Source organism: Oncorhynchus gorbuscha, linkage group LG15, assembly GCF_021184085.1.
Source record: "Oncorhynchus gorbuscha isolate QuinsamMale2020 ecotype Even-year linkage group LG15, OgorEven_v1.0, whole genome shotgun sequence".
NCBI classification, from domain to species: Eukaryota; Metazoa; Chordata; class Actinopteri; order Salmoniformes; family Salmonidae; genus Oncorhynchus; species Oncorhynchus gorbuscha.
The window spans coordinates 81,852,599-81,862,305 of record NC_060187.1 but is presented as its reverse complement, the minus strand read 5'-3'; the positions used below and the strand labels follow the sequence as shown (position 1 = coordinate 81,862,305).

General features: G+C 46.4%; 1 protein-coding gene across 1 annotated transcript in view; it reads left to right on the top strand.

The window, feature by feature from the left end:
• Positions 1–9,424, top strand: part of LOC123996791 (sorting nexin-27-like) — a 37,397-nt gene extending 27,973 nt beyond the window's left edge. The window contains exons 9-13 of the mRNA XM_046300492.1: positions 3,510–3,659; positions 3,869–3,997; positions 4,111–4,170; positions 6,220–6,268; positions 6,569–9,424. Of these exons, the coding sequence (XP_046156448.1) occupies positions 3,510–3,659; positions 3,869–3,997; positions 4,111–4,170; positions 6,220–6,268; positions 6,569–6,636 (456 nt within the window). The 3' untranslated portion in view covers positions 6,637–9,424. The remainder of the gene's footprint in view (positions 1–3,509; positions 3,660–3,868; positions 3,998–4,110; positions 4,171–6,219; positions 6,269–6,568) is intronic.
• Positions 9,425–9,707: the final 283 nt, after the last annotated feature.

The window sequence follows — 9,707 nt, the reverse complement described above, 5'->3', positions numbered from 1 at the left end:
TCTCTCTCCCTCTCTTCTAGTCACTAGATGGCCATGGTTAGTGTCTCTCTCTCTCTCTCTTCTAGTCACTAGATGGCCATGGTTAGTGTCTCTCTCTCTCTCTCTTCTAGTCACTAGATGGCCATGGTTAGTGTCTCTCTCTCCCTCTCTTCTGGTCACTAGATGGCCATGGTTCGTGTCTCTCTCCCTCTCTTCTAGTCACTAGATGGCCATGGTTAGTGTCTCTCTCTCTCCATCTCTTCTAGTCACTAGATGGCCATGGTTAGTGTCTCTCTCTCCCTCTCTTCTAGTCACTAGATGGCCATGGTTAGTGTCTCTCTCTCCCTCTCTTCTAGTCACTAGATGGCCATGGTTAGTGTCTCTCTCTCCCTCTCTTCTAGTCACTAGATGGCCATGGTTAGTGTCTCTCTCTCCCTCTCTTCTGGTCACTAGATGGCCATGGTTCGTGTCTCTCTCTCACTCTCTTCTAGTCACTAGATGGCCATGGTTAGTGTCTCTCTCTCTCCCTCTCTTCTGGTCACTAGATGGCCATGGTTCGTGTCTCTCTCTCCCTCTCTTCTAGTCACTAGATGGCCATGGTTAGTGTCTCTCTCTCTCCCTCTCTTCTAGTCACTAGATGACCATGGTTAGTGTCTCTCTCTCCCTCTCTTCTGGTCACTAGATGGCCATGGTTAGTGTCTCTCTCCCTCTCATCTGGTCACTAGATGGCCATGGTTAGTGTCTCTCTCCCTCTCTTCTAGTCACTAGATGGCCATGGTTAGTGTCTCTCTCCCTCTCTTCTGGTCACTAGATGGCCATGGTTAGTGTCTCTCTCCCTCTCTTCTAGTCACTAGATGGCCATGGTTAGTGTCTCTCTCCCTCTCTTCTGGTCACTAGATGGCCATGGTTAGTGTCTCTCTCCCTCTCTTCTAGTCACTAGATGGCCATGGTTAGTGTCTCTCTCTCTCTGCTAGTCACTAGATGGCCATGGTTAGTGTCTCTCTCTCTCTGCTAGTCACTAGATGGCCATGGTTAGTGTCTCTCTCCCTCTCTTCTAGTCACTAGATGGCCATGGTTAGTGTCTCTCTCCCTCTCTTCTAGTCACTAGATGGCCATGGTTAGTGTCTCTCTCTTTTCTAGTCACTAGATGGCCATGGTTAGTGTCTCTCTCTCTCCCTCTCTTCTAGTCACGAGATGACCATGGTTAGTGTCTCTCTCTCTCCCTCTCTGCTAGTCACTAGATGGCCATGGTTAGTGTCTCTCTCTCTCCCTCTCTTCTAGTCACGAGATGGCCATGGTTAGTGTCTCTCTCTCTCCCTCTCTTCTAGTCACTAGATGGCCATGGTTAGTGTCTCTCTCTCTTCTAGTCACGAGATGGCCATGGTTAGTGTCTCTCTCTCTCCCTCTCTTCTAGTCACTAGATGGCCATGGTTAGTGTCTCTCTCTTTCCCTCTCTTCTAGTCACTAGATGGCCATGGTTAGTGTCTCTCTCTCTTCTAGTCACGAGATGGCCATGGTTAGTGTCTCTCTCTCCCTCTCTTCTAGTCACTAGATGGCCATGGTTAGTGTCTCTCTCTCTCTGCTAGTCACTAGATGGCCATGGTTAGTGTCTCTCTCTCTCTGCTAGTCACTAGATGGCCATGGTTAGTGTCTCTCTCTCCCTCTCTTCTAGTCACTAGATGGCCATGGTTAGTGTCTCTCTCTCTCTGCTAGTCACTAGATGGCCATGGTTAGTGTCTCTCTCTCTCTGCTAGTCACTAGATGGCCATGGTTAGTGTCTCTCTCTCTCTGCTAGTCACTAGATGACCATGGTTAGTGTCTCTCTCTCTCCCTCTGCTAGTCACTAGATGGCCATGGTTAGTGTCTCTCTCTCTCCCCCTCTCTTCTAGTCACTAGATGACCATGGTTAGTGTCTCTCTCCCTCTCTTCTAGTCACTAGATGGCCATGGTTAGTGTCTCTCTCTCTCTGCTAGTCACTAGATGGCCATGGTTAGTGTCTCTCTCTCCCTCTCTTCTAGTCACTAGATGGCCATGGTTAGTGTCTCTCTCTCTCTGCTAGTCACTAGATGGCCATGGTTAGTGTCTCTCTCTCTCTGCTAGTCACTAGATGGCCATGGTTAGTGTCTCTCTCTCTCTGCTAGTCACTAGATGACCATGGTTAGTGTCTCTCTCTCTCTTCTAGTCACTAGATGGCCATGGTTAGTGTCTCTCTCTCTCCCCCTCTCTTCTAGTCACTAGATGACCATGGTTAGTGTCTCTCTCTCCCTCTCTTCTAGTCACTAGATGGCCATGGTTAGTGTCTCTCTCTCCCTCTCTTCTAGTCACTAGATGGCCATGGTTAGTGTCTCTCTCTCTCTCTCTCTCTCTCTCTCTCTCTCTCTCTCTCTCTCTTCTAGTCACTAGATGGCCATGGTTAGTGTCTCTCTCTCCCTCTTTTCTAGTCACTAGATGGCCATGGTTAGTGTCTCTCTCTCCCTCTCTTCTAGTCACTAGATGGCCATGGTTAGTGTCTCTCTCTCCCTCTCTTCTGGTCACTAGATGGCCATGGTTAGTGTCTCTCTCTCTCACTCTCTTCTAGTCACTAGATGGCCATGGTTAGTGTCTCTCTCTCCCTCTTTTCTAGTCACTAGATGGCCATGGTTAGTGTCTCTCTCTCCCTCTCTTCTGGTCACTAGATGGCCATGGTTAGTGTCTCTCTCTCTCACTCTCTTCTAGTCACTAGATGGCCATGGTTAGTGTCTCTCTCTCCCTCTTTTCTAGTCACTAGATGGCCATGGTTAGTGTCTCTCTCTCCCTCTCTTCTGGTCACTAGATGGCCATGGTTAGTGTCTCTCTCTCTCACTCTCTTCTAGTCACTAGATGGCCATGGTTAGTGTCTCTCTCTCCCTCTCTTCTAGTCACTAGATGGCCATGGTTAGTGTCTCTCTCTCTCACTCTCTTCTAGTCACTAGATGGCCATGGTTAGTGTCTCTCTCTCCCTCTCTTCTAGTCACTAGATGGCCATGGTTAGTGTCTCTCTCTCTTCTAGTAACTAGATGGCCATGGTTAGTGTCTCTCTCTCTTCTAGTCACTAGATGGCCATGGTTAGTGTCTCTCTCTCTCTCTCTTCTAGTCACTAGATGGCCATGGTTAGTGTCTCTCTCTGCCTCTCTTCTAGTCACTAGATGGCCATGCTACAACAGACATTGCTGTCACAACTAATGAGCAAGTACAGTACATGATTGTCAAAAAGAAAGGAGGACCGAGGCCCTCTTCAGATAATGAATTAAAATGCCTTTTTATGTATGGCATGTTCAATGGAAACAAAGATTTTAAACTCTGACACGTTTCAACTGCATGGCCTTCGTCAGGGAGCACATTACTGGTCTTCCATTCTGGTTAAGGGTAGGGCTGTAATAGATGGGAATAAACTAGGTCATGTAGCGTAAGACTTGGTATATACATGGCATAAATGACCAAATAGACATGGAACATAGGATGGTTTCTAGAAGCAGTTGTCTGACCCCCTAAATGTTCTCTCTTTCTCCCAGTATCTCAGTATGTTACGGGGCTGTGAAGGCTACAATGAGATCATCTTCCCACACTGCTCCTGTGACTCCCGACGCAAAGGCCACGTCGTCACAGCCATCAGCATACACCACTTTAAACTGCACGCCTGCACAGAGGAGGGAACGCTAGAGGTATGGAGAACGTGTGTGTGTGTGTGTGTGTGTGTGTGTGTGTGTGTGTGTGTGTGTGTGTGTGTGTGTGTGTGTGTGTGTGTGTGTGTGTGTGTGTGTGTGTGTGTGTGTGTGTGTGTGTGTGTGTGTGTGTGTGTGTGTGTGTGTGTGTGTGTGTGTGTGTGTGTGTGTGTGTGTGTGTGTGTGTTGACCTTGTCTCTCTATAACAGAACCAGGTGATCGTGTTTGAGTGGGTGGAGATGCAGCACTGGGACACTGATGAGGAGGGCATGGCCTTCTGCTTCCAGTACGCCAGGGCAGAGAAGAAACCTCGCTGGGTCAAGATCTTTACTCCCTACGTGAGTCACACACACTCACAGTAGACACCTTTTGAGAGTCCCAACGAATGTCTGAACATGATGTATCAATGTGCAGAGAGTTAACCCTTTGTTGTGCTGTGTCCTGTGTCCAGTTCAACTACCTGCATGAGTGCGTTGAGAGAGTCTTCTGTGAACTCAAGTGGAGGAAAGAGGTGAGAAGAGGGTTGTATACTGCCATGTACTGTCTACTGGCTAACCAGCAGTATTATACTGCCATGTACTGTCTACTGGCTAACCAGCAGTCTTATACTGCCATGTACTGTCTACTGGCTAACCAGCAGTCTTATACTGCCATGTACTGTCTACTGGCTAACCAGCAGTCTTATACTGCCATGTACTGTCTACTGGCTAACCAGCAGTCTTATACTGCCATGTACTGTCTACTGGCTAACCAGCAGTCTTATACTGCCATGTACTGTCTACTGGCTAACCAGCAGTCTTATACTGCCATGTACTGTCTACATTTACATTACATTTAAGTCATTTAGCAGACGCTCTTATCCAGAGCGACTTACACTGGCTAACCAGCAGTCTTATACTGCCATGTACTGTCTACTGGCTAACCAGCAGTCTTATACTGCCATGTACTGTCTACTGGCTAACCAGCAGTCTTATACTGCCATGTACTGTCTACTGGCTAACCAGCAGTATTATACTGCCATGTACTGTCTACTGGCTAACCAGCAGTCTTATACTGCCATGTACTGTCTACTGGCTCACCAGCAGTCTTATGCTGCCATGTACTGTCTACTGGCTCACCAGCAGTCTTATGCTGCCATGTACTGTCTACTGGCTAACCAGCAGTCTTATACTGCCATGTACTGTCTACTGGCTAACCAGCAGTCTTATACTGCCATGTACTGTCTACTGGCTAACCAGCAGTCTTATACTGCCATGTACTGTCTACTGGCTAACCAGCAGTCTTATACTGCCATGTACTGTCTACATTTACATTACATTTAAGTCATTTAGCAGACGCTCTTATCCAGAGCTAACCAGCAGTCTTTACACTACTGGCTAACCAGCAGTCTTATACTGCCATGTACTGTCTACTGGCTAACCAGCAGTCTTATCTTATACTGGCTAACCAGCAGTATTATACTGCCATGTACTGTCTACTGGCTAACCAGCAGTCTTATACTGCCATGTACTGTCTACTGGCTAACCAGCAGTATTATACTGCCATGTACTGTCTACTGGCTCACCAGCAGTCTTATACTACCATGTACTGTCTACTGGCTCACCAGCAGTCTTATACTGCCATGTACTGTCTACTGGCTCACCAGCAGTCTTATACTACCATGTACTGTCTACTGGCTCACCAGCAGTCTTATACTGCCATGTACTGTCTACTGGCTCACCAGCAGTCTTATACTACCATGTACTGTCTACTGGCTCACCAGCAGTCTTATACTACCATGTACTGTCTACTGGCTCACCAGCAGTCTTATACTACCATGTACTGTCTACTGGCTCACCAGCAGTCTTATACTACCATGTACTGTCTACTGGCTCACCAGCAGTATTATACTGCCATGTACTGTCTACTGGCTCACCAGCAGTATTATACTGCCATGTACTGTCTACTGGCTCACCAGCAGTCTTATACTACCATGTACTGTCTACTGGCTCACCAGCAGTCTTATACTACCATGTACTGTCTACTGGCTCACCAGCAGTCTTATACTACCATGTACTGTCTACTGGCTCACCAGCAGTCTTATACTACCATGTACTGTCTACTGGCTCACCAGCAGTCTTATACTACCATGTACTGTCTACTGGCTAACCAGCAGTCTTATACTGCCATGTACTGTCTACTGGCTAACCAGCAGTCTTATACTGCCATGTACTGTCTACTGGCTAACCAGCAGTCTTATACTACCATGTACTGTCTACTGGCTAACCAGCAGTCTTATACTACCATGTACTGTCTACTGGCTAACCAGCAGTCTTATACTACCATGTACTGTCTACTGGCTAACCAGCAGTCTTATACTACCATGTACTGTCTACTGGCTAACCAGCAGTCTTATACTGCCATGTACTGTCTACTGGCTAACCAGCAGTCTTATACTGCCATGTACTGTCTACTGGCTAACCAGCAGTCTTATGCTGCACATTTCACTGGCTAATACCTTTGGAATGTTGTCCACTGATATTGTTTAATGAGAATGTTGTGTAATATTGTGTGTCTCCAGGTGGAAGAGGAGGCTGTGGATAAGGACAATAAGAACTGCAGTAAAGAAGGTATGTGTAGCAAGGTAAGGCTTTGCCTGCCTCTGTCTCTGGTACAGCAGTAGCGGCCTGGGCCTGGGCCTGGGCCTGGGCCTGTGTGTGTGTGTGTGTGTGTGTGTGTGTGTGTGTGTGTGTGTGTGTGTGTGTGTGTGTGTGTGTGTGTGTGTGTGTGTGTGTGTGTGTGTGTGTGTGTGTGTGTGTGTGTGTGTGTGTGTGTGTGTGTGTGTGTGTGTGTGTGTGTGTGCGACTGTCCATGTCCATTTTTGCCAGCCTGCGCATGTTGTCGTTTCCTGAGCCGTGTGTCTGTTTCAGAATATATTCCAGCTGTTGAGACACAGAAGGGATGGAGGCACCTAGGAGGAGAGATCATCACCTCATAAACATGCTCTCCTCCATCCGTCCCTCTGGTCTGGTTCGGCCCGGAACTACCACCACTACCTGTCCTCGCACAACTACAAACTACAACTTCTACATACCATTAACAGCAACTACAGATCAACAACCACCACACACCATCAAACTACAAATGAACAACTTCTGGACTGACTGAAGGAGAAACAATGACGCACACTACAACTTAAGCTGTCATTCACCATGAACCCTTGAATACACCCCAAGCACACAATATAAACACAAGCCAACAGGAAGCTACAGTAGAAACATACAGCAGGTTTGTACAGGTGAATAACTAACTCTAAAAACGTAGATACATGCCTTCATACATCGCATCACCTCTTTGGTCAAAACTCCATGGAGACCTGTGACTGTTGGCTAAGGAGGCTAACGTCTTGTGGTGGGCTTGGATGAAGGAGATGGTTCTCTGGGACGATATTGGACAAGGAATTTGGGTGCTCTGGACTGGAACAGAGTGCAGTGGTAGAAGAGAACAAAAGAGGGATACAGATGCTGGAACAGAACCTGTTCTAAAATAGGAAACGGCTGGTGGTGATGGAACAGAACCTGTTCTAAAAGAGGAAACGGCTGGTGGTGATGGAACAGAACCTGTTCTAAAAGAGGAAACGGCTGGTGGTGATGGAACAGAACCTGTTCTAAAAGAGGAAACGGCTGGTGGTGATGGAACAGAACCTGTTCTAAAAGAGGAAACGGCTGGTGGTGATGGAACAGAACCTGTTCTAAAAGAGGAAACGGCTGGTGGGGATGGAACAGAACCTGTTCTAAAAGAGGAAATGGCTGGTGGTGATGGAACAGAACCTGTTCTAAAAGAGGAAATGGCTGGTGGTGATGGAACAGAACCTGTTCTAAAAGAGGAAACGGCTGGTGGTGATGGAACAGAACCTGTTCTAAAAGAGGAAACGGCTGGTGGTGATGGAACCAGAACCTGTTCTAAAAGAGGAAACGGCTGGTGGGGATGGAACAGAACCTGTTCTAAAAGAGGAAATGGCTGGTGGTGATGGAACAGAACCTGTTCTAAAAGAGGAAACGGCTGGTGGGGATGGAACAGAACCTGTTCTAAAAGAGGAAACGGCTGGTGGTGATGGAACAGAACCTGTTCTAAAAGAGGAAACGGCTGGTGGTGATGGAACAGAACCTGTTCTAAAAGAGGAAACGGCTGGTGGTGATGGAACAGAACCTGTTCTAAAAGAGGAAACGGCTGGTGGTGATGGAACAGAACCTGTTCTAAAAGAGGAAACGGCTGGTGGGGATGGAACAGAACCTGTTCTAAAAGAGGAAATGGCTGGTGGTGATGGAACAGAACCTGTTCTAAAAGAGGAAATGGCTGGTGGTGATGGAACAGAACCTGTTCTAAAAGAGGAAACGGCTGGTGGGGATGGAACAGAACCTGTTCTAAAAGAGGAAACGGCTGGTGGTGATGGAACAGAACCTGTTCTAAAAGAGGAAACGGCTGGTGGTGATGGAACAGAACCTGTTCTAAAAGAGGAAACGGCTGGTGGGGATGGAACAGAACCTGTTCTAAAAGAGGAAATGGCTGGTGGTGATGGAACAGAACCTGTTCTAAAAGAGGAAACGGCTGGTGGGGATGGAACAGAACCTGTTCTAAAAGAGGAAATGGCTGGTGGTGATGGAACAGAACCTGTTCTAAAAGAGGAAACGGCTAGTGGTGATGGACTGAGGAGACGCATCTGAAAAGTTCTAAAACAGGAACTGTGTGTGTGTGTGTGTGTGTGTGTGTGTGTGTGTGTGTGTGTGTGTGTGTGTGTGTGTGTGTGTGTGTGTGTGTGTGTGTGTGTGTGTGTGTGTGTGTGTGTGTGTGGACTGATTATGGACAGCTGTGAGAGTCTAGGTTGGAACCCTGGAGGTAGAAACAACCCTTCTCTCTGACTCTGAACTGAACTCCCAGAATGAGTCTCGACAGACAGACGGAGGGAACCGGCCACATGATACAAGAGACTGGACTCATATGAACCACACAGACCGATTGACATATGGATATTATCTCCTGTTTGTAGCCACTATCTCCATTTCAAAGAGATCTACTGAAGAGACTATTACAGACACAGAGAGAGAAAAACCATACATTTCCTTTATTTGTGACTATTGGGCCGAGCAGAACCAAGGGTAGCATGTGTGTTTCAGCTGCTGGTTCTGTTTCGGTTTACAGATGCTGAAATTGCCCTGAAGCCATTTTTGAATACACAAACCTTCTTATAAAAAAACACACACACACACACACACAGAATGCTCATCATGTAGGAATTGGATCCCAGGAAAGTATTCTGCCATCTTGACAGATACCTGAACAAGGAACATGTTTACTTCACCTGTGCGTTTTGTGTACCTCCTAAAGACATATAAATATCATTTTTAATGTGGACATTTCAGACATTGGACAGAATAGCACAAAAAGAACCCTGTAAGATGTTGACCACGTTAAGCTCAATATGTATTCATTCTATGCTAAGTTTGCTGTTCTGCTGATGCCTAACTGTGGGTTCATAACACTGAAATCAGAAGTGCATCTCGATTTACATGTTTTGTGTCATTCTGTTCTTGAGAAAAGGTGTGATGCTTTAGAAACACACTGTGATTGTCAGTCTGTAGGATATGTCTATGGTGTTGGTTTAGGTGAGTCTTTGGTTCAATTGATACAGTGTCTTGCGAAAGTATTCTGCCCCCTTGAACTTTGCGACCTTTTGCCACATTTCAGGCTTCAAACATAAAGATATAAAACTGTATTTTTTTTGTGAAGAATCAACAACAAGTGGGACACAATCATGAAGTGGAACGACATTTATTGTATATATTACAAACTTTTTTAACAAATCGAAAACTGAAAAGTTGGGCGTGCAAAATTATTCAGCCCCTTTACTTTCAGTGCAGCAAACTCTCTCCAGAAGTAAAGTGAGGATCTCTGAATGATCCAATGTTGACCTAAATGACTAATGATGATAAATGCAATCCACCTGTGTGTAATCAAGTCTCCGTATAAATGCACCTGCACTGTGATAGTCTCAGAGGTCCGTTAAAAGCG